This window comes from Myxocyprinus asiaticus, chromosome 12 (genome assembly GCF_019703515.2).
Source record: "Myxocyprinus asiaticus isolate MX2 ecotype Aquarium Trade chromosome 12, UBuf_Myxa_2, whole genome shotgun sequence".
Taxonomy (NCBI): Eukaryota; Metazoa; Chordata; class Actinopteri; order Cypriniformes; family Catostomidae; genus Myxocyprinus; species Myxocyprinus asiaticus.
This window is the reverse complement of record NC_059355.1, coordinates 46,473,389-46,499,513: the sequence shown is the minus strand read 5'-3', so window position 1 is coordinate 46,499,513 and position 26,125 is coordinate 46,473,389. Positions and strand designations below refer to the sequence as shown.

At 36.4% G+C, this 26,125-nt stretch overlaps 1 protein-coding gene across 2 annotated transcripts in view; it reads left to right on the top strand.

The window, feature by feature from the left end:
- Positions 1–24,527, top strand: part of LOC127449479 (matrix metalloproteinase-24-like) — a 46,017-nt gene extending 21,490 nt beyond the window's left edge. Inside the window, exons 4-10 of one of the 2 annotated variants that reach the window (XR_007898757.1) lie at positions 2,710–3,014; positions 6,325–6,486; positions 8,545–8,762; positions 9,778–9,916; positions 15,393–15,659; positions 21,737–22,377; positions 23,775–24,527. Coding sequence is in view for 1 of the 2 variants with exons in the window: in XM_051712943.1 (XP_051568903.1) it covers positions 2,710–3,014; positions 6,325–6,486; positions 8,545–8,762; positions 9,778–9,916; positions 15,393–15,659; positions 21,737–22,074 (1,429 nt within the window). In the remaining variant the exon portion in view is untranslated. Of the gene's footprint in view, positions 1–2,709; positions 3,015–6,324; positions 6,487–8,544; positions 8,763–9,777; positions 9,917–15,392; positions 15,660–21,736 lie in introns of both variants that reach the window. The other variant, XM_051712943.1, reaches the window with a different exon arrangement.
- Positions 24,528–26,125: the final 1,598 nt, after the last annotated feature.

Here is a 26,125-nt window from a genome sequence, read left to right as displayed (position 1 = left end):
TCGATAGAGAGCCCAGACAACAGTGTACCTTTATATTTCTACTTAATCTAACCTTTAAAAATGACTTTTGTTGGTGTAACCTACTGTAGTCAGGTTGATTCAGTCATATTAATTCATATGTTTAACTTGAATAAAACCAGTTAAAATGTTACCACATTAAGAATATTTTTGGATTATCTGACAAAACATCTTTTACAGAATTTGCTATACCATTTATACCACGTTAGATTTTTGTCAAGACTGCTTTACATTATTTTCATGTTAGAGCGACAAGAAACATGGAATAATGCGAAAATACACAGCATGGAAAACTTGTGATCACGTGGTGTTGTTAGGCAGCATGTAACCTGCAGCATTAACATGACGTAAAAAGAGAAAATAAAAGTATGAAGTACCTTGCATTTGTTAAGCGTCTACTTCACTGGATTCACAGGATTTACCATATGGTTATTTAATATATAAACCATATTTTCAGGCAGTTTCAAGCCAAAATATCTATATTGTGATATATCCCATTGCCATGGTATAAAATTACCCCTTCTGTGATAAAAGAGTTTGGTGATACCACCCACCCCATTCCAATGGCTCTGTCTGAAACTGAAGGCAGTTGCCGTGCTGCCTAGTTAATCAATGCCTTCAAGCAGTTTTTTTTTTTTTTAATAAAGTTACCTTTCAAGGCACCAAAACAACATGTCTAATGAGCTATAACAAATGTAATTGAGCTTAAGAGGTAAGCAAGCATATATTTAATGACTACAATACTTATTTCGTGCCTTGGTGACTTTCTAACTCATTATACTGTCTTCAAAGGCTCCATTTTTTAGGTTTTGGCCTATATGTCCGGATAACAAGGATTCTGAAACATTTTGTACTTGTTATGCATTCCTGTTGGCTTGACAATTAAATCATTTAGAAGATATGCAAACATTCACTATGCACTATTAATTTCAATTAGTTCCAGACTATAGGGTTAGACTTAGTGTGGAGTCACTAGTTAAGTGAAATGTGATTTTCTCACTTGTGTTTGCCTGCAATTGTGTGTCAGAGGCAGTCATCTGCCTGTGCTGAGGTGTTTGGCCTGGTATAACTTTTGCCCCATATTCAAGGAAATTCTTTATGCAGATTAATTCTTATGTAACAGTGCAGCGCTGTGTTCTCAAACTGCATTTGCGCTGCATTCAAACAACCAGTCAGTAATTAGACTGATTAAGTCTCACAAACCTTAAATACACAAAACACTATAACAATACTTAGTTCAATTCAAGTTATGCTCAGTAGACCGATTCACATTAAAATAATGATAATTCCAATTCAAATAAAAAAAAAAATTAAAACAAATAATTTAAATAATGGACAACTTGTTATTCATGAGTCTTTGTAACTGAAAAAGAACTGGGTCTTGAAAGTCATTTGTTCATGATCAGACTATACTGGCCATCCTGTATGTTAATTGTTGCGTGCAAATAGCAATAATATTGAAACCGATGACTTGAGAGTTCAATACTGATTTGTGAGGCTTTTTAAACGAAAAAGAACTTGCTCTTGATAGTAATTTGTTCCTGAATCAGACAACACTGGTGCCGCTGTATGTTTATTGTTGCGTGCAAATAGCAATGACATAGAAACCGATAACTTCGAGACTGATTCGTGAGTCTTTATAAATGTTTTGACCAAAAAAGAAACAGCTCATAAGAGTCATCTGTTCCAAAACAGCAAGGACATTGAAACCGATAACTTGTGAGCTTGAGACTGATTTGCGAGTCTTTTTGACTGTTTTCACCGAAAAATAACTGGCTCTTGAAAGTAGTTTACTAATCAGTCTACGCTGTTTGCGCTGTATTTTTACTGTTGCACAAAAACAGCAAGGACATCAAAACCGATAGCTTCAAGACTGTTTTGAGCCTTTTTGAAGGTTTTTGACCAGAAAAAAAAAAAAAAAAATAGCTTAAAGAGAAATAGAGCTGTTCATGTTATAGTCCAAAAACCTGGAAAGAATTCGTCATGGGTTTCCTCTGAATTTTCCTATTGGTTTTTATAATGGCAGTTTTGGATTAATAAATAAGGTCAGATAAGGTCAGTGGTAAACATTATTTGAATATTCTTGTACATTTTGTTCTACAACATAAATTGTATACAGTCACACCTCATACGTGAATTTTAAAGTTGTGAGTTTGAGACTGATTTGTGAGTCTTTTTTGACTGTTTATTGAAAAATGTGTCATCTATTTATTGTATTTGTATTATTCACAGTAGCCAGTTTTTCTCATCACATTCAGTTTAGACAACAAGCTCACAACTTTTCTAAAATACAGTGGGGCCCAAAATTCTGAGACTACTAGTGAACATTTTGTAATTTCATACAAATGTAATCAGAGTAACAATCTTGAGTTAAATGTTGAATTGAAAAATTAACAACTTTTTGTGCAAAACCTGACAATCCTTGTTCATTATTTCTTTCATAACATGTCTTTGTTTTAACATTTTAAAAATCCTAAAGCTTTGTTTAATTCCAGATTTAAATTAGATTTTGAATCCCAGATTTTCAGTGTGGTCTCAAACATTTGGACCCACTTTATATATTTTTGATATAAATATATAAACTGAAAACTCAAGCGGTTCAGAAAACACTTGAGTTACTCAATGATTCACCAGAAATATTGTGCATTTCATCATTTTTCACCATATTTCTCATTCTCTACTTGTTTCCAGCGTACATAATTTCACCCCCAAGGTGGGTGAGAAAGATACTCAGAGGGCAATCCGCCAGGCCTTCAATGTCTGGCAGACGGTGACCCCGCTGACCTTTCAGGAAGTGGCCTACTCTGAGATCAAGAATGAGGGTAAAGAGGCGGACATAATGATCTTCTTCGCCTCTGGTTTCCATGGTGACAGTTCACCCTTCGATGGAGAGGGAGGTTTTTTAGCCCATGCATATTTCCCTGGTCCCGGAATTGGTGGAGACACACACTTTGACTCTGATGAACCCTGGACTTTAGGAAATTCCAATCATGATGGTAAGTGTGGCACTATAATGGCAATTGATTCTTTGTTTTTAACTTTAATTCTAGATGATCATCATAGCTATTAGCATTATTAACTCAAGCAGCTGATAAATTACTGTGTATTTTGGTGTGTTCATGCATGACAATGTTAAGTATAGCCTGAGTAATGTGACATGATATATGAGATAGGAGTTCTAGAAATTTCTGCATTTTTAATGATGAATATATGTGTTAAATGTTAGATTAGAGCAGCTATAGATTGATGGATTTTATGTAATGAAATGGTAAAAACTGAGCTCATGGATATTAATTAGGTTATGCTCAAACCATTTTGCTAAATTAAAAAAACTGATCTGGAGATTAGACCTGAAGAACATTTTTTTTTTTTTTTTTTTTTTAACAAAAATGGATAGCAAGTCACTGCCGCAAGCTATTTCATAGAGTGGTGGGAACAAAATCTGCTTTGGCAAAAACTGATGGCAGCGTTAATTATGCTGATGGTTGGATGGATGGAAAGAGGGGAAGGATGGAATAAGTAAGGAGGAAGAAAGGGGTAGAAATAAGGATGGATGGATGGATGATGGGTAGATGGATGGAGAGAGGGGAAGGAAGGAAGAAAAGAAGGAACGAAGGAAGGAAGAAAAGGGTAGAAAGGAGGATGGATTGATGAATTGATGGATGGATGGATGGATGGATGGATGAGGTAAAGGAAAGGTGTATAAATGAATGAATGGGTTGAAGCAAGGATGAAGGAAGGAAGGGTGAATGGATGGATGATGGAAGGGTGGAAAGAAGAATGGATGGATGGGTGAAAGAAAGGTTGGAGGATGGATGGATGGATGGATGGATGAAAGAAAGAAAGAAAGAAAGAGAAAGAAAGAGAAAGAATGGATGGATGGAATTAGGGGATGATGGATGGATGAAAGAAATAAAGAATGGATGTATGGAAGGAAAGAGTGAATGGATGAATATATCTATGGAAGGAAGAAAGGAAGGAAGTTTGGATAGATGGATATATCTATGGATCTATGGAAGGAAGGAAGGATGGATGGGTGAAAGAAAAGTTGGATGATCAATGGATGGATGGATGAAAGAAAGAAAGAAAGAAAGAAAGAAAGAAAGAAAGAAAGGATGAATGGAAGTAGGGCAAGGATGGATGAAAGAAAGAATCGCTAGATGGATGTAGGATGGACTGATGAAAGAAAGGATTTATGGAAGGAAAGAGGGGAAGAAAAGGAATGAAGTAAATAAGGAAGAAAAGGGTAGAAATGGATGTATGTATGTATGAATGAATGGATGGAAGGATGAAGGAAGGAAGGGTGGATGGATGGATGATGGATGGATGGAGGGAAAGGAAGGATGTATAGATGAATAGATGGAAGGTATGATGGATGAAAGAAGTGTGGATGGATAGATATAAGAAAGAAATCCATCCTGTCTGAAAAAGAACGGGAGAAGCAAACAGATGTGTAGAGGGAAATCTATTGGGAGTCTGTTAAACCAGAGCAGTGAGCTGAAGATCAGTAGATCACTGAGGAAATGAACAGAAACAGGGAGTGTTGGGTAATTCTTCAATAGCATTGGCACTGCTTGCATGCTGCATATTTGCAGTGTTATTTTTACCTGGGTACAGCAATGTCAGCAGTTCAAGTACACGCTTTATAGACCACAGCATCTGTAGCTTGTTCACGTACACACTAGGGCTGCAACAAACGATTATTTTGATAATCAATTAATCTAACGATTATTCGGCAGTTACTGCAACGATTAATCATTAGCTCTTAACCGATTATTCAGCTTGTGCCCCGACTTAAAAGGTTGTATTAAACGTGCTTACTAACAATAAAGAGGACAAAATCATCTTTTAAAAATACCTCTAAATGACATTCACTGAATTAAAGGGGGAAAAAATGTTTTTAATTAAGTTTAATTCAGTAAAGAAATTCACTGCAAAAAATCCTACTGTTATCAAGTGTTTTTGTCTTGTTTTCCATTTAAAATTAAACAAGATACATTTACTTGAGAAGCAACATATAGATATTAGACTTGCTTTAAGAGAATGTATCTTAAATATAAGTGTATTTTGAATATAAGTGTATTTTTTCACTTGTTTATACTTCTGCGAGTGCAGTAAAGACAAAATAAATGTATATTCAAGATTGAATCTCTAAAAGCTTCTCAGGTGAATGCATCTTGTTTTAAAGGATTTTTAGATATTTTAAAATATTTGTATTTTTAATATTATATTCAACATTCTCAGATAACAATTTTTTCTTCTGCAGTATAGCTGCTAAAGTAAATGTACGTTGTTTTAAAGGAGTTTTAGATATTTATATAGGAAAAACGTATTTTGTTGCCGTGTATAATGGGGCAAAGACTACTATCTTTAACTCACAAAAAAACAATCTCTCTCTTATTAATAAAGTTGCGTATTGCCAATTTTCTTCACGATAAGAAATGCACAGTGACATATATTATGATTCATTAAGTCATGAGCCATCACGTTATAATCTAGCTGCATTAAGCACGCGCACTCGAGGGACGAGCGTCCCCGCGCCAGAGTGTGCATCAGCCAGGTGCAGTTTCAATCTCTCCCCCTTAGATCGGGACATTCAACTCATAGAAGAGGCGCTGACCGCACAAAGATATGTCAGTTTCGGAGTTTGTAGTTATTTACATGATCTGCTTCTGTATTATTTGAACTTTAATAAAGCTATAACACATTAAATATAACTGCATTTAAGATGTGTTTCCTTTAAAGAGCTCCGGCTCCACTTATTCCACGAGAGTGCGTCTGTATTTACTGTATTTTTGCATTATAATTCCCTCATACTTTGCGATCTACATCACCTGAAGCTGTTTGGAAAGTTTAGAGTGCATCTGGACTGTGATCTGTGTAATTCTTCCTCTCCTCAGTTATGCGATTTGTGAGCCGTAAATTCCATGTGACTAATCACTCTAGAGAGCCACAGGACAATTACGTGATAAAAGTACAGGACACTTTGTGAGCCACATCATTTTAGAAGTCGGTAACTAAAAAAATCAGGCTATTTTTGTGATTTTAACACTATGCTGTCATTTCCCTTCTGTTCCCAATGAACCGAACGTGTTATTCTTGACTGAGTCATATTCTGGTAATAGCGTAGACATGGATCCCATGCATAAGCTGTTTCTTTGCTTGTTGTACTCAGTATTCTGGTACAAACAGCACTTTTCCCCTGTTTTTCCCTGCTTTCCACAACCCAATCATAGACCTGCGACACACCACTTGAGAACCACTGTTCAAAATGAAATTTTTGAACCTTTAATTTCCACCTTTCAGGCAATGATCTTTTCCTGGTAGCAGTACATGAGCTAGGACATGCCTTGGGTCTGGAACACTCCAATGATCCAAGTGCAATCATGGCCCCTTTCTACCAGTACATGGAGACGCACAACTTTAAACTGCCTCTAGATGATCTTCAAGGGATCCAGAAAATCTACGGTACAATTACCTTATTTGCTTGTCACCAAGGTGTAAAATTCTGGTTTCGAAGGGGTAGATATCACTTTAGATGGATGATTCTTATGCAACCTGTCAACAGTGTTGGGTAAGTTATTTAAAAAAAGTAATTCATTACATATAACAAATGAATACTCTAATATTGTAATCAGATTACTGACTTTACTGATTACTTCAAAAGTAATCACATTACTAATTAAGTTACTTTCTAAAACACTTCACAAAAGCTTTGCATTTTACACTAAACAAATTCAAATGTGTTTTTATTTCCTCCTTTTTTTGTAGTTGTTTATGGAGCCCTTTAGAGGACAGGGCGGGATATTTTTACGGAAATATTTTTGAAATAAATTTTGCATTCTCTCGCAATCGTTCGCATTCCCTCACAATAACATTTGGTTAACCTCACAATACATTTTGCGTCCCCTCGCAATAGTTTTGCGTCCCCTCGCAATAAATTTACCGTGGTTTTACTATAGTAATACTGTAGTAACCGTGATTGAATTAAGCATAGTTTTTGGTGGAAATCATGGTTTTACTATAGTAATATTGCAATAACCATGACTGTAGTAAGCTTACCATGTTTTTTTTTTTTTTTTTTTTTGTTTTTTTTCGGAAACCATGGCTTTACTATAGTATTATTTTAGTAACCATGAAAAGTAACAATGTTTTTTTTTTGGGCGGAAACCATGGTTTTAATACAGTATACTGTATCCATATAGTAACCATGTGTAACTGGTTCTGCTCGACCCGGACCGAGAGGGATTCCAGCCGGCATGGGAGGCGGGCATGCTAACGAGGAGGCTATAGGCTAAAGTCCCTAGCGTCAGTCGCTAGTGCGCCTCTCGTGTCCAGGAGAGTGAGGTTTACACCTACCGCCCAGCTATCATGTACCAGCTAGCTCCCATTACACATGGTTTTACTATAGATTAATCATGGTTAATCTTGTGGTTACTATGGTTATTAGCAAAGTTTTTGTTTTCCTGTATTATTACTATGGTTTCGCTACGAATATCATGGTTAAAATAGGGTTACTTTAGGCAACCATGATAAATTTATTTAGAGGGAATGCAAATTATTTAGAGGGAATGCAAAAATAAATTTCTGCCCTGTCCTCTAAAGGGCTCAGTACTTGTTATAGAGCACACACCCTTCAGCTGTCACAAAATGCCAACAGATGTAAATATTAACAAAATTCATGTTTTAAATGTATTCTACATGCATAATATTTTATATACAGAAATATGTGCAACCCAATTTAATTGAAGTCATTAACTGTAATCTGATTCCAAGAATTTGAAATTAAATGTGCTACACTACTTTTTGTACTAAAGTATTTAGATTACAGTAATTACTTTGTAATTGAATTATACCCAACACTGCCTGTCAAGAAAATATCCTAGTCATATTTAACCCTATATCAATAAAAAATATACTGTATATATTTAATAAAGAAAATGAAGGTTACATTTAGGACCATTAAGATTTTTGCATTGTGACATTATTTATAGGACACTTGAGCATATTTTACACACCAATTCTCATTATCGTAATGCATCCGGACATTTTTCTTGTACTATTCCCATTATTTTCAGTGATGATTCTCATTACCGTACACAGCCATTTGCTACTGTATTACAGTAAAACAAATGTTGTTATACAATATTTTTTTAATTAAATAACAGAAAATGAAAGGTAGTAACTAGGGAGTACTATGATGCATAATTTTTTTTTTTATTTAAATAAGAATTTTTTACTATATTTTTTTTTTTGTTGCGATAATGAGAATTGGAGGATAAAATGTGCGTAATTGTCATATAAATAATGCCACAAAGTAAAAAATCTGAATGACCCTAAAAATAGGCTTCATTTTCTAAATGCAAAATATAATTTCTCATATAATTTCTTTTGACATTTTCAAGTGTTGTGAGAATCACCCAGATGCTACAAAAGGCTAAATGTATATGTATGTGTACAACATGAAGCAGGATAGATAAAGAATATTCCCGTTTACTGTAATGTTCAATGCAATCCCTTCTACAGGTATACCTACAGCCATGCTGGAGCCCACCCGACCTCTTCCAACTCTACCTGCACGACGAACACACTCCACCTCTGAAAGAAAGCACGATCGTCAGTCCCGTCCCGCTCGCCCACCCTCTGGAGATCGCCCGTCCTCTCCTGGTAATGGAAGACCTCACATCTGTGATGGCAACTTCAACACTGTGGCCTTCTTTCGACGGGAGATGTTTGTTTTTAAGGTAAATTTATGTGTTTTCTTTGCAAAGTATGATATAGTTTGTTTATACTCCTTATACATGGTGTTTACAATGGTTTTAAAGCAAATGCTTTAATATACAAAGTGGGATTGTTAAAGCATAATCTTAAACTGTTGAAAGAGTGCCATTTGGACTTTAGGATCTAGTTATGTTTCCTACCATCCAGGCAGTGCCACCACAATAGGTTAGGAGAGTATGTTAAATGTTAAAACCACAATAATTAATAATAAACACATTTTACATATTCCGTGTTCAATATAAGTTGAGCTCAATCGACAGAATTTGTGGCATAATATTGATTACCACAAAAAAATTGTTTTATATAATACTTTTTGCTTTTTAATTTATTTTTAACTTTTGTGGTAATCAACATTATGCCTCAAATGCTGTAAATTGAGCTTAATTTATATTGAACCCAGAATATTCCTTTAACTCTTTTAAATATGCTATATCTATGTGTATCTGATTTTTAAAAAGGTGAATGACATATCCAGGGTTGGAATGCAAAGGTCAACTGTAGTTGAATGGGATACCACAGCAAATATTATTTTTGTGTTTGCTTTTACAGCAAAAGAAAAAAACAAAACACTTTGACATTTTTAAAACTGTCCAAAATTAGAAAAAAAAAAAAAAAGATCGATTATAGCAGTCATGAGAGAAAGACGCCAAATTTACTGTCACTCTCAGCAGCTGTATTTTCAAAATAAATGCTAAGGTAATATAACACAAAGAATAATGTTATAAATGTACTTTAAATAATAATAATTAAAAAAAAAAAAAATATATATATATATATATATATATATATATATATATTAAAAAGTTTACACTAAATGACTACAAAATTATGGCAGAAATGTGTCATTGGTTCTGCTTTATCCAACAGTATTAAATGTCCAATTTGTTTTGTCTGTTGTGGAGAAAACCACTTTTAGAGACTTAAATGAAGATCTGAATTCCAGAATGGATCTGTGTTATCTCTTTTAACTCATCATAGGATCGCTGGTTCTGGCGTTTGCGTAACAACAAAGTTCAGGAAGGCTATCCCATGCTGATAGAACAGTTCTGGAAAGGTCTACCTCCTCGCATTGATGCTGCTTATGAGAGATCAGATGGCAAATTTGTGTTCTTCAAAGGTATGTGGGCATAGATTATAAATCAAATGTAAATAGAATAAAATATTAAATTTACATTATCAGCGCTTATTAATCGTCATATGCTTAATATATAAAAGTGCAGCCATAGGCATAGCATTGGATTTTTTTCCCCTTTTTCACCCAATTTGGAATGCCCAATTCCCAGTGCGCTTTTTAAGTCCTCGTGGTGGCGTAGTGATTCGCCTCAATCCGGGTGGCGGAGGATGAATCTCAGTTGCCTCCATGTCTGAGACCATCAACCCGTGCATCTTATCACGTGGCTTGTTGAGTGTGTTGCCATGGAGACATAGCGCGTGTGGAGGCTTCACACCATCCACCGCGGCATCCGCGCTCTACTCACCATGCGCCCCACCGAGAACGAACCACATTATAGCAACCACGAGGAGGTTACCCCATGTGACTCTACCCTCCCTAGCAATTTGGCCAATTTGGTTGCTTAGGAGACTTGGCTGGAGTCACTCAGCACGCCCTGGGACTCGAACTAGCAAACTAGCGAACTCCAGGGGTGGTAGCCAGCATCTTTTACCACTGAGCTACCCAGGCCCCTCGGCAATTATTTTAATGTTTAATGATTAGGAAAAACTCTGTTTTATGCTTTGTATCATTAGTGTAGTGATACAGAATGGGTTGTGCAAAAGACCCTAAATTTAAGCACCTGAGTGGACATTCTGAGTAGTTTTATAGCCTAAACCAGAAAATAAAGAGTAAGAATAAAAATACAAATCGTATGTTGTTATACTTTCTTTGTAACACACTAAAGACCTTTTTTAGTACAAACTTTTCCAACAGTTCCTAGTGACCAGGTACTATCAAGCTCTAAAAAAACCCACCATAAAAACAGTCCACACAAAGTGTGCACTACACTAATTCCAAGTCTTCTGAAACCATACAATAGCTTTGTGTGAGAAACAGATGAAGTGTAAGTTGTTAGTAGGGCTGTCGCGATTATGAAATATGGCTGACGATTAATTGTCAAACAAATAATTGCAATTATGACGATTAATTGTCTGTTTTAGGGCTATGATGATTAATTGTCTCTTTCAGGGCTTTCACGATTAATTGTCATAAGTTGTCATATTTATTAAGGTGCATGTGTGCTTCATACACCTTAAGATGTCTTTTTTTACATATTTTACTTCAAATATATAAATCAAGTAATAAAACAGGTATATATTTTCTTTAAATATGATCAAATATTTATTTTTATTATATTTTTATTATATTATTTATATTATATTTTTCAATAAATATTTCTGTCCTAATTTCTTCATAAAACATCTCTCAAATATATACACTACCGGTCAAAAGTTTGGAAACACTTACTCATTCTTTATTATACATTTTTTTTCTTCACATTTTAGAATAATAGTAAAGTCACTAAAACTATGGAATAACATAAATGGAACTATGGGAATTATGTTGTGACTAAACAAAATCCAAAATACATCAACACTGTGTTATATTTTAGCATCTTCAAAGTAGTCACCCTTTGCCTAGAATTTGCAGACATGTACTCTTGATATTTTCTCAACCATTTTCTTGTGGTATCACCCTGGGATGCTTTTTAAACAGTACTGAAGGAGTTCCCATCTATGTTGGGCACTTATTGGCTGCTTTTCTTTATTATTTGGTCCAAGTCATCCATTTCAAAAACAAATTTTTTTTTAATTAAATGTAAGCATACTGCTATGTTTAAATGTAGGGCATTTGATTAAACCCACAAGCCCTTATTTCTCATGAAGCAAAACTTTTGAGATTGCATTTCATCATTTCATCTCTCCACAGAAATAGAGCCTGCGTCTCCTCCACTGCGTGTCATTAACACTGCATGTATAAACCCCCTATGACCAGTTATATTTGCCATTACACCACAGGTCTGTTGAATGCTTGATTCTGATTGTTCTAAGGTGTGCAATTATTTTTCAAGTAAACGCACGGCTATGAAGTAGTTCCAGGTCTTGACCGCATAACGGTTCCATATCACTTCACTAAATTATTTCAGTTATTTCAAAGAGCCTTACAGGCTACCACAACAAAATAACCAACTAAAACAAAGACATTGGTTAAGTACATCGGATAAGAATGACAAACAATGTCTATAATATCCTAAATTTATTTAAATTTCGATTGAAAAGCATCCTTGGGCTCCCTCTCTCTCTCTCTCGCTCGTCTCAACCAGCCACACACACACACCACACACACACACACACACACAAACAAACACATGCTACCACAGCAAAATAATAATATAATCAAAGGCACTGATTAAAGTAAATCGGTTAAGAATGTCAAACAATGTCTATAATATCCTACATTTATTTCAATTTCAGTTACCCTCACGCTCCCTCGTCTCCCCCGCAATTACACACAGTCACACACATATATACATACGCGCATGCGTACACACACACACACACACACACACACACACACACACACGCATTGAGACTCAAGTCACAACTAACAAATAGACCCGCACCCCCGCGACTTGATCAATACAACAGTTTCTATTATCCTAAATAACTTTTAATGTTTCAATGTATTTCGCCCTAATCAGCCTCACATAGCTGTAGTGGAAAGCACCGCGCTACCCCTCCCTCTCTGTTTCGCTTTCTCACTCACACACACACACACACACACAACCTTTTTACTCCAATGCCGAAAAGCAGCTCATCCTCCGTTGCTAGTTCTACAGTGACGTTTTCGAACTAGCAACAAAGGCTTGAGCTGTATCAAAGCTAGATACACTCTGATCAATACAACAGTTTCTATATTATCTGAAATATCTGTGGGATATTTCCCCACATACCCCCCCCCCCCCACCCCTCTTTACACACTCCAACACACATGGACACACATACATTACACGCGTGATGCACACACTTACACGTGAGAGAAAAACAGAGCCGTCATGTCAGCGCACACCTGCATAAGGTTTACAATGGAAACATGGCGACACTCGCTACTACTGAGAAGTGCTTAAACTTACATCTTGCCGATTTTGAAGTGATGTAACTTCTGACGAGAGCTGCAACAAAAAAAGGTAATCCCAGAAGCGATCTCTCTCTCATTTTCTGAGTTTCTCTCTTTCCATCCCTCAAAAACAAACTCACACACAAACTCTCTCACACGCACAAACGCACTACCTTATTACGCTAGTAAGTCCTCGAGTAAAGCAGCGCAAGCCTCGCTATCCTCTGTTGCTAGTTCTAAAGTGACGTTTTAGAACTAGTAGCGAAGGCTCGGACTGTATCAAAGCAAGGCACTGAATCCGTGGCAAAAGAAAGCTGTTCCTCTCATAAGAGCGTTTTAGGAACGAAAACCAGAAAATGTCTTGAGATAAAACCCTGAACGATGTCTTAAGGTGTGGTAACCAGTGTTGGGTATGTTACTCTAAAAAAGTAATTAATTACTAACTAATAATTACATCTTATACAGTGTAATATTACTGTACTAATTACTCTGTCTGAAAAGTAATTGCATTATTCATTATTAATTACTTTCTAAAACCCACGTCAACCTCGACCAGATGAACAATACAAGGATAGACATGAAACTGTTCTTTCAAATAAATCATATAAAATCAAATAAATTATTCTTGAACTGGCCAAAGAATTTAACGGGGCAGCGTTAAATTAGAAAACAAATTTTAACATTAGATGTTAAATTTCAATTTTATATTCACTATTGTTTCATATAGAATTGTTCTGTAGTCTATACAGTATTTAACACAATTACATTAGAAGTAACTAATTAAATTACTGAAAATGAAGAGTAATCCCTTACTTTTCAAGGAAAAAGTAATTTAATTATATTAATGCATTATTTAGTAATGCATTACAGCCAGCACTGGTGGTAACCGTGATATAAGCAGAATAATTGACTCCGGCCTGTTGAATTGTTTAAAAATAATGCACACCCAAGGCGCGCGCATCTGAGGGTTTGAGAAGCGTTTAACGTGCTCTTCCGGACAGGTGCTGATCTGGTTGACGTCCGCGGTGTTGCTCAGTGACGCTTGGAGTTCAACTGAATGACACACAAATGTCATGGTGTCCATGGCATTTGTATATTCCCTTAAAATTCCCTTATTTGGGCATTAAGATGTGGTTGGAATTTGAAGTGCACGATAATCACGGTTATCTCAGATAACCGCGGTTAGATTAAATAAACGCGATCACACGATTATTTAATTATCGCATCAGGTCTAGTTGTTAAACAAGCTGAATGTCACAAGTCTCATTCACACTCAATTTCAATTAAAATATGGTGCCTTTAGACACATTGCAACAGGTTTCACGCCATTGACGGCAAACGTCTTTGGACAACATGTTTTGTCCAAGCTGCACCAGAGAGGAAGATTGTCAGTAAATAACGGCTTAAATTTCGGCCTGTCCATCACATTAAGCTATCATAGAGCTTCAGAAAACTTGGAATAGCCTATAGTGCATAAGGAACATTAAGCATAATTACGAACATGTATGGAAAAGAGAAACGTGTACATTCTTCAAAATTTCTCCTGCTGCAATCTATGTAAAAATAAAAGAATACATGTGAGTAATTCTAGACCAGACTGATAGTAGATCAGTATTTTTATGTTTAGAATCCCTTTTAATAAAAGCACAGGTCCAGTGAGGCAATAATGCATGACTGTGGCTTTGAATCCTTTCAAAACTGTATTATTCTATCAGTTCCTTCCTTGCTCTCAAATGCTCTCTTTTTTTTCTCTCTCACTCATTAAATTAGCCCAGAGAGCCTGGGTGAGATATTTATAGCCCGAGTCTCCTGCTCTCTGATGTTTCACGAGAAAACAAGCTTGCATGGTTATCACAGAGAATGTGCATCAGTATTAATAGAGTTATGCAGTAATATAATTCTGTATCACTTAAAGAGGTCATATCGGTAGGAATCAAATTTCCTTTGATCTTTTGAGACAAAACAGCTTGATGTATTAATTGAAATGGAAAATTATTATTTTTTTGTTTCAAGTTTTCTTTCTTATCTCATTGGCAATTATATATATATATATATATATATATATATATATATATATATATATATATACACACACACACACACACACACACACACACACACACACACACAAATATTTCTTGTTTTAAACAAACATTGCTAAATTTTGTTAGATTTCCTTGAAAATTAGACTTAAGACATTTTTGCTTACATTTATCTTGTTTTAAAGATGTTTAGATATTTTTACTGGAAAACAAGACAAAAATATTCACATTTTCTGCAGTGTTGCAGAATGTCCAAGCAGACCTAGTCACATTCACTTTCATTGTCATTCTCCTCCATACCATTAAAGTGAATGGTGACCGGGGCAGGGCAGCTTGAACATTCTGCCAAATATCTCCTTTTGTGTAGTTTTTTTGTGTAGTTTTTTTGGGCTAACTATTACTTTAAGTCCCTTTCAATTTCAGTGCCTCTTGTCTTCTAGGGGACAAATACTGGGTCTTCAAGGAGGTTACAGCAGAGCCAGGGTACCCCCACAGTCTGGTAGAGTTGGGCAACTGTCTGCCCCGCGATGGCATTGACACAGCCTTACGCTGGGAACCTGTGGGCAAAACCTACTTCTTCAAGGACAACCAGTACTGGCGTTACAACGAGGAGAAGCGCACTGCTGACCCAGGCTACCCCAAACCCATCAGCGTATGGAAGGGCATTCCTGATGCACCTCAAGGAGCATTTGTTAGTCGAGAAGGATGTGAGTCATTGAGGTTCCAATAACCGATCAATATTTAATGCACAATCAGCTAAGTGGTCGGTGGGCGTTTTTTCTGACAAGAAGTTTGATAACCATTTGAGAAGTTGAAGTTGGTGGATTCATAAAAAAAAAAAAATTTAATTGTTTTTCCTATGTAAACTTGCTAGATGGCCATTGTTGACTTTTTTTCCAGCGTCTCATGAATTAGCACCATGTTAATAAAACGTTGTGTCAAGTTAAAATAACTTTTAAAAACATGTCTCGAGACACCTGCATTCTGTTCTGTTCTAGCTGTTTAACGTAAGAACTCTTTCTGTCTTAACGGCCCTAGCCCCTCATAAAATCACTGTAATTCACAGCTTCTTGTTGCTTTAGTCTACACTGCAAGCGGTGCAACGCTGTACATTTGAAATGTAGATAGCTTTGTTAATTATAAAGGGAGCTAGCTTTGGAGGTATTTGTCTAGCATTGTTTTTCTTGCAGTGTAGACATGGTGCTAATATGGTGCAGCGTGTATGTAATGTACATTATTTTATGCGTGATTGTAATTAGTGCACTTGTCTCTTGTTCCATTGCCACTGTTGTAAAGTAATTGATTAGTCTTTGTTTGGTGCAGTCGCAGCAGTATTGTTGTGATCTTTTGGCTCGGGGTGATTCTCAGTGGCTATTTGATAGCAGGTCTGGTTTAGCACAGAGACTTGTGGGGAAAAAATCTTCCATGCATTAAAATTCATAATGTCTAAATTACTTTAACTGGGAGATCATTGCTTAGTGGATTGGGGAGTGCGCTACAATAAAGGTGGAACTAAAGATTAAAAATGGAATCTGAATGATTTTACAACACTTTAGCACAATAAAACAAAAATAGACTACTTGCATTGAAAGATCAGGGAGAAACATATACCCTGATAATATTTTCCAACACCTTTGTTTTGTTGGGTTAATTTTGGTTGTCAGTGGCAGTCTAGTCCGCTGGTAAATGCATGACCAAAGTCTAACATCATGGTATGAGTAATTTTATCTCATTGTAATGGTATATCACGATTGTTATTTTTGCTGGGAATCCAACATAAATGGTTTACACATTAAAGATCCATATGGTAATGCTTATTTTTGGACAAATCAGGTACACACCTTTCATTTGTAAGGTAATGAATGAATTACTTTACAAATGATAGGTGCGTCACTTAATTTCATTATTTTCTCTTTTTATTTGGAACTTTATGGATAGCAAAGACACAATATGTCTGGTATTTGTGCCAAAACAGCTTCGCAGTAATACTTTAGTTAAAAACAAGGGCTGTTGATTTAATGTGTTTATTCAGTGCAATTAATTATATTAAAAAAAAGTGCGTACATTTTGTATGCAATTAATCATGTCCCCATACCACAATAAGGAATATAACTACCATCGGAGCAATTGAAGCTTGAAGTCCCACCTGTTTTCATCAGGGGGCAGTAAGCGAAACTCCAGCAATGTAGGCAACACGCAGCTGTACAGATAACGCGATGGGAGAAAGGTGCCATAAGTTGTTCCTGGCAGGCTACTCTGCATTACAGGTTCCATATGGTTAGGATTAGGGTGGGGGCGAGGTTAGGGCATCTGCTGCCTGCCAGGAACAAACTTCTGCACCTTTGTATAATGGGCTACAGACAACAAACCACACTCAGGCTTGCTTGACAGTAACGACAGCACAAGATAGGAACCCTAATTCTGAATGCAGGGATATCAAGACGTGTTTTTAAGTTTCAAACTATGTTTTAACTTGAAACAGCGACCTAAAAACATTGTGCTTATGAATCATGATGCGACGCAACCAAAGTGAGCATCCGTCTGATGCATGTGTACATTGATGCGTCCTTAGAAAACCCCTTATAATAAATCTATCTTGGATGGATTGATGAATTAAATTGCAAAATAGATTGCTGTGGACTGTAGGCCAATCATAGTCTTACGTTCGATAATATGGAAATAAACAATATATTGACTTCTAAAGACACTTTTTGTTTTGTCTTATATGAATTACTCATCTGCCACAATAATGTATGCATTGTAATTATCTGAATGATAATTTTATAATATATGTAATATTTATAATTATTTAAATAACTATTTATAATTATTGAATCTTTTATATATTGAATTATTAGTATTTGAAGGGCTTTCTCAGCAAATATTTATATACGTGATTAATTGCAATAATTCATCGGCATATCATGTAATTCGATTTTAAAAGTTTAATCGATTGACAGCCCTATTAAAAACAAAACTCAATAGCAGTATAACTAGTATTATAAAACCTAATATTATACTGCCGCATGGTATAAACCTTCATACCGCCCATCCCCTGTACACAAGCCATTGTGAGCTTGCAAGAGTCAAATAGCTTTGCTGTGGCAGCATTAAATTGCAGATTCTACTCTCTAAAGTATTATGCAGTGAAGGAATGATCATCTTTACTTCCATGTCATAACCTCTGTCTCAACATTGAGCCTAGCGCCAGGGCACAAGACCGCAACATCAAGAGGGTTTTTCGGACTGTTTGGTCTGCTTGTAGCTCATAATTTTTCTGTCACTCAGATTTTGCAAGAGGGATTTGGGATGTCTTGCACGACGAGTTCTTCATCAATCACACTCTCAGGAGTTTCTGTCAAAAACACTTTCACTGTATTTGTGTGCGCATATTGGGAATGTGCAAAATTATTTACAGAGTTTTAGGGGTGCCTGAACAAATAGACTAATCTGCAATGGCCAAAGACGTCTGTCTGCATGTGTATGGCTGTAGCAGCAGTACATTAATTTAAAGACACAAGTTTTCCCAAGAGGGTTTCACTGCAGACTAATTAAAGCACAACCACTAAAAATATCAAGACTAAATATATTGTGTATCTAGATTTATATACACATGTATATAAACTAAACTCAGCAAAAAAAGAAACGGTCTCTCACTTTCAACTGCTTTTATTTTCAGCAAATTTAACATGTGTAAATATTTGTATGAACATTTGTCCCTGAACAAAGGGGGGGACAAAATCAAAAGTAACAGTCAGTATCTGGTGTGGCCACCAGCTGCATTAAGTACTGCAGCGCATCTCCTCCTCATGGACTGCACCAGATTTGCCAGTTCTTGCTGTGAGATGTTACCCCACTCTTCCACCAAGGCACTTGCAAGTTCCCAGACATTTCTGGGGGGAATGGCCCTAGCCCTCACCCTCCGATCCAACAGATCCCAGATGTGCTCAGTGGGATTGAGATCCGAGCTCTTTGCTGGCCATGGCAGAACACTGATATTCCTGTCTTGCAATCACGCACAGAACGAGCAGTATGGCTGGTGACATTGTCATGCTGGAGGGTCATGTCAGGATAAGCCTGCAGGAAGGGTACCACATGAGGGAGGAGGATTTCTTCCCTGTAACGCACAGCATTGAGATTACCTGCAATGACAACAAGCTCAGTCCGATGATGATGTGACACACCGCCCCAGACCATGACGGACCCTCCACCTCCAAATCGATCCCGCTCCAGAGTACAGGCCTCGGTGTAACGTTTATTCCTTCGACGATAAACGCGAGTCTAACCATCACCCCTGGTGAGACAAAACCGCAGCTCATCAGTGAAGAGCACTTTTTGCCAGTCCTGTCTGGTCCAGCGAAGGTGGATTTGTGCCCATAGGCGACATTGTTGCTGGTGATGTCTGATAAGGACCTGCCTTACAACAGGCCTACAAGCCCTCAGTCCAGCCTCTCTCAGGCTATTGTGGACAGTCTGAGCACTGATGGAGGGATTGTGCGTTCCTGGAGTTGTTGTTGCCATCCTGTACCTGTCCCGCAGGTGTGATATTCAGATGTACCGATCCTGTGCAGGTGTTGTTACACGTGGTCTGCCACTGCGAGGACAATCAGCTGTCCTTCCTGTCTTCCTGTAGCACTGTCTTAGGCATCTCACAGTACGGACATTGCAATTTATTGCCCTGGCCACATCTGCAGTCCTCATGCCTCCATGCAGCATACCTAAAGTACGTTCACGCAGATGAGCAGGGACCCTGGGCATCTTTCTTTTGGTGTTTTTCAGAGTCAGTAGAAAGGTCTCTTTAGTGTCCTAAGTTCTTATAACTGTGACCTTAATTGCCTACCGTCTGTAAGCTGTTAGTGTCTTAACGACCGTTCCACAGGTGCATGTTCATGAATTGTTTATGGTTCATTGAACAAGCATGGAAAATATTGTGTAAACCCTTTATAATAAAGATCTGTAAAGTTATTTGTATTTTTACAAAATTATCTTTAAAATACAGTGTCCTGAAAAAGGGATGTTTATTTTTTTGCTGAGTTTATTTAATAAACGAATAAACTAGTTGTCTACACAAATTGTTGAAGACTGGTCGACTAATTTGTGACCCATCCATAGTGCAGATCCATGTTTGGGTCTGTGCTTGTATGTGGGTTCAGATTGTGTGTCTCAGATGCATCTCTTTATCTGGCATTGGCAATCAGACTGGCAGCTCTCTGAGGGATTGTGTAACACTGGGACTTTTGGAAATACTGTGTCATTGAATCTTTGCAAGGACAGCTATTTTTTATTATGAATATATGTATTGAGATTTCTTTAAATGTCATGCATCTATGCCTGCATGTAACAGCAAATATTTGTTTTGATTATCACTATAGCGAACACCTTTTTACCACTGATCTATTTATGTTTACAACTTGGGCATTCATCCTATATATATAGACATATGTTTCTACCTTATTATTATTAAGCAGCTGCTTGCAGCTTTAAATAATACAATTTTCCAGCTTGAACTTAAACGTCAATATGCCTAATACGACATATCATTAAATGAACACTAGGTTTGTGTTGATTACATTGATGAATATGCTACAAAAATTATTCTACATAATAAAGGTGAAGTGTGTAATTTCTGCACCACTAGCGGCACAAAAAATAAATAAATAAATAAAACAAATCCCATATTTTTCTGTATAGGCAAATAGATTTTTAACACTAACTTATAAACTTTTAAAGACAGACCTAACATTGTTAATCAATGGTATATGCTCCTTTTCAAGCCATCAGTCCACGTTATTCAACTTAAAAAAAATAAAATAAATAAAAAAAATTATTTGTTAAATACTGGAGTTCCTGGTGATGAATGAATTACACTGCCTATGAGCCTGAAGAGAAAACCTGAAAGCAGCAAAAAAGCTCTGCAGCGACCGCCCACTGTTATGATGCACTGTGAATGACGCAATCAAGTTGGTCTCTCTACACTATCAAAATTATATATTTGCATGTATCTCAATATTTTGCAATAAAATTAAAATATGTTGTTTCTTTACTTAGAATCACTTCAAATCAATTTATATTTTTCCATTGTTTTTAATTCAATAACATCATTTGCAATGTTTCATGGGATTGAAGTTTATTTCCTCATGACAAGATCTTTTGTCCGATTTTTAAATATGTTTTTGCTTCATATCAAAGTTTGTAATGTTGTGATTCACCTTGGAGCTGGGTGGTTTTGTTCATAACTTCTATGAAGGATTGGAATGAATGGGAATAATACTTCTGGAACCAAGATGGCTGAAAAGTGGGTGGGCACTGTTGCGCTCTATTGTGAAAATAATTATTCTTTTCAAACACACTGCCTGTCTTCAATTTATTTTGGCATAAATGATATCCCGTAAATTACGATATCCAGTGTGGGATGCCTATTTGTCCTGTATTTTAGCGGTAAACCACTCGAGGGTGACCTCCATCCCGTATCGATGTGCTCAAAATGCTAAATTCTTGTGCCGAAAAGTTGGCAACCCTAGTTCAATTGGTCAGACAAACAGGAAGTACCACACCAAATTCACACCATTCATTGAGCCAACATTATGTTGGACCACTAAAACAAACAAAGAAATGGTGAAAGCGCCATAGTGTTTACACTCTTCTGGAAGTCAACCGATGAATGGTTTACTTATATTTGTCTGAAATATAAACATCAAAACAATTATATCACTTTTAACATATGATTATTCCTGTTATGGTAATGTGCTAATACCATATTTTGTCTCTCTGTGATTTTCTCTAGTTTATACCTACTTCTACAAAGGAAAGGATTATTGGAAGTTCGACAACCAGAAGTTAACGGTGGAGCCAGGCTACCCCAAATCAATTCTCAAAGACTGGATGGGATGCAACCAATCGGAAGTAGACAAGAACAAGGACCGACACCTCCCTCATGATGACGTCGATATCATGGTGGCCATTAATGATGTACCCACCACTGTCAATGCAATTGCTGTGGTCATCCCTTGCATTCTCTCACTGTGCATTCTGGTCCTCGTATATACTATCTTCCAGTTCAAGAACAAAAACGTCCAACAGCATGTGACCTACTACAAACACCCGGTGCAGGAGTGGGTATGACAGACTAGGGGGCGCTATGGACCCCAAACGCTTGAGAACATCAGCGAGGGCTACTATGCTGAGGTTTGGAAGCATACGTGACCAGTGCCTATTTTCCAAACAACCTTGTCCCAGTACGGGGTAAAGACAAGGCGTATCCAGTCCCTCCCTCTTGAGACAAAACGTCGAAACCAATATTGCATTTTTTTTTTTTTGCATTAGCCAAAAGGACATTCTTGGACTGTTGGCGAAATGTACGATGGAAGGAGGTTTGGAGTTGAAGTTGCTCTGGCCTTATGCTAATGTTGGTCTCATTCTTACCAGGTAACTTTACACTCAAGAAACCATCACATTCTCCTCCCCAGGAGAGTTTGAGGATTTGTAAGACGTCAGCACATCCTTGTCTTGTTCTCAACATGAACTTGTAAATTAATTTTAAGTATTAACAAAGAAAAAGAGCAAAAACAACAAAAAAACGATTCAAGACTTGAAAAATAACATAGGTAGGAAGGCCATAGACAAGAATACCAAGGAATTCTGTGGATCATGCAGTCTTTTTCATTTATGGGGTGAAAGGTTCACCACTAGCACTCTTTGAAGACTTCAACACATTTTTTTTAGAGGGGGTTAAGGGGCATTTTTTTTTTAAATAACTTAAAATTTTCTTCACAGCATCAATCTTAATGTTTGTTTGCTAGTTATTTTTTTCTTTTCTCACATGCCTACCCATTTCCACATAGTAAGAAGCACTTGATTTATAATAACTTGACACCTCCTCCCACTCTTTTACTGCACTCCACTTCAACTTCTCTTCTTCTTTTGCTGTTTTATCAGTCGGTATCAAAGGAGAATCTCACTGTTGATCATGTCCTTTTTGTAGACAGCATTTACATTTCGTGTTTCTAGAACAGTAATTTATAAAAAACATTTTGTGGATAATCTTTGGGTCATAGGGACAAATAGGACAGTCAACATGAAATGGCATTTAAAACCCATGTTACTTCCATAATGCTACATATTTCTGAGTGAAACAGGAGATTCAATAAAGAAATTTTTTTTTTTAAATGTTGGATTGAACTTGACTTTATCCGTCAGGAATAGATTGGATTGTGAAAAATGGTCTCTATATGATAGGAAGTTGGAGTTAGTTGAAAAACCATGGAGTGGTGGTGGCGTAGTGGGCTAAAGCACATAACTGGTAACATAAGCTGGTTCAATCCTCACAGCCACCACCATTGTGTCCTTGAGCAAGGCACTTAACTCCAGGTTGCTCCAGGGGGATTGTCCCTGTAATAAGAGCACTGTAAGTCGCTTTCGATAAAAGCACCTGCCAAATGCATAAATGTAAATGTAAAAACAAGAGGGCTTGGTAACATCATAAGAAAAGTTGTTTCAGAGGTGGTGCAAGTTATTACATTTCAATGAGTTGTTCACAAGACAAGAATGTGTATTAAGAAAGTAAATAGGGTAATTTTCATGTTGACATCTTGGTGACTTTAAAAGTCTTTAGTGCTTCACTATTATGATTGATTACATCTTTCTCTATGATCTCTACATTTTATCAACTGTATTTAGCTTTTTACAGTCATATGTCCCACCCTATTTCACAGTTTACTGTTATAACCTTAGTTTACCACCAAGTGTAATATTTTAAACATTGGTGCCAGGCAGGAACGTGTTTTTTAAACAGTATTAAATAGCTTTGTTTCTGTTACCTACAGGAGATGATCTGTCAATGGTTCATCCATCCTCTCTGAATGAACTTAAAATGCTGTGCTTAAGTTAAAGTGACTTCGATTTCACATTTTCGAGGTGGATTGTCTTACACTTAGCTCATGATGTCTGTCGGGTGCTTTTATTGGTTCAACTGTGATAACAGTGAACAGTTAACCTTGATGTGTCTGACTAACCCATATTTACACATCTGTTTGGGCTCATCTCTTGTGGGAATGGATCTAATACAGTACATTGCACATTGAAAGGAGCTGAATTGTAATTGATGTTTTTGGAGTTTTAAATGGAACTTCTCAGATAACTTGATAAAGCTTCAGGCATATACATAAGGTTTGTTGCATCTTAATTATCATATTAAGATGGTAGATTTGTAGAGAGACTGTATATAAGGTTTCACTTGCCATGTTTATCATTTGACCTGTCATTTTTTTGGGAATTCATTACTTATAAAAGCCACATTTTGTTTATTTCACAGAAAATAATGTACATATCGTATTCACAGTTCACTGGAGCATGAATCTACAACAGAAACTCTCTGGCATCTACTCTAAAGTAAAGTATCAAGCTTTACCTTATTTTTCATTGAGCTGGCTTCATTAGCATGGTATATGTGACACTGTCACTTCTGTAGTTAGCCATATACTGTACATCTGTAAGGATGTGAAAACTGTAGTGGCCCAACAGATCAACCACTTGCAGATCATCCAATTGTGTTAATACATTAAACCAACATGAATGTTTTCTGAATAGTCCTGTTGTCTGTTGAGTGAACTTTTTGGTACTCTGAGGTTTTGTGGTACTTGTTGAATAAGAGAAAAAAAAAGGTGTTTTCTCTAAGCTGTCTTCCAAAGTGACTTTTCACCCTCTTGTGTTTATGTGAATGTGACTTTAAAAGCTTTTGGGCCTTCTTTAAAGGGGAACCATCACAAACTAGAGCTGTCTGGGCAATGCAAAACAAAATGGCGATTTTTGAGAAATGAATAGTCATTATTATAATTTTTTCTACAATCTACAGCCAATCATTCATAAGGCAACACACTAATGACAACTAATGCCCTTACAAAAAAGGAAGGTGGTGGGACCATTGTACAGTGATAGTATCAGTTAAACGATTGTACTTTGATAAATGGGTCAATCACTATTTTATTTTTTTTGTCTGGATCTATTATGTTAAAGATACAATTCACAAGACAATTACTTTTATATTTTTTTTTTTTTTTTTTTTTTTTTAATTTTAATGGAACCATTTTGTTTAGGTCAAATGGTTTAACCCTTGTAATTCTTGATATTTGTGACTCAATGTCTGATATTTGTAAAAACAATTTTTTACCTAGAATATGTTAAACTTTTTTAGAATTAAGTTAAACACATGTATTCAAGGCACAAGGAAAGTATTTTAATACCTTTTACTTAATGGTTACACCACTTGACATTTCAAAAACTAATGTTTAGTAAATTTTTTGTAGAAAATGCTATAAATGTTTTTTTAAAAAGTGTGTAACATGGACACAGTGATAACATGCATGCTTTTTTCTTTTCTTTTAAAGATGATTCATTTTTATCACCTCGGACAACCTTATTCGTTATTGACCCAAAAATCATGGTATTAACGTGTTCTCCCAAGGTACTCCAAGGTACTGTTTTGTTAGTGTGGTCTTAAGAATGTTTGGTGTAATGGTGCAAGTGTTTGTCATTGCTTTGCATTGACTAGAATGTGTCCCAAAATTGTGGAAAAAATGTATAATTGGCATGACTTTTTTTGGAAGATTTGAGGGGTTATATAACTGTACCCATTTAAGACATTGTGCCTTGTCTAAAAGTCCACTATGGCACACTGAACACAGCTCATTTTCAATGATTTCCACCTCATTGGGGAGATGTTTCATGAATTGTGCATCCTTCAATATAAATCATTACCTTTAGCCAAGTAAAGACAACGTGTTACCGTTTATTTTTGTTGCCCTAATAGTCATATCAGTTTTTGGATCTGTTGTATGAGCAGCTTGGTCGTGGGTAGAAAAATGGCATTAAACTAGAGCAGATTTTACATGTTTGTGTCCACTTGGGAAAGACTCAATGCTATTGTCTTTCAAAAAAACACTTTTATTCATCAACTCCTCCAAATCTAGAGCACTTGCTCGTCCCAACAAGCAATTTGGCAAGTTGTCTAATGTCTCGGGTACAGGAAGTTCTGGGTTGGAGTTTTTAAATGGATCACACTGCTTCAGCAATTGTCTTCCTCAAATCTGAACTGTCCGGTGAGCTGGCGTTTGTGTAAGAGATTGACTAAATTGGACAATGTGGCACAAAACAAAAAGTGTGTTCCATGCGTAAGAGG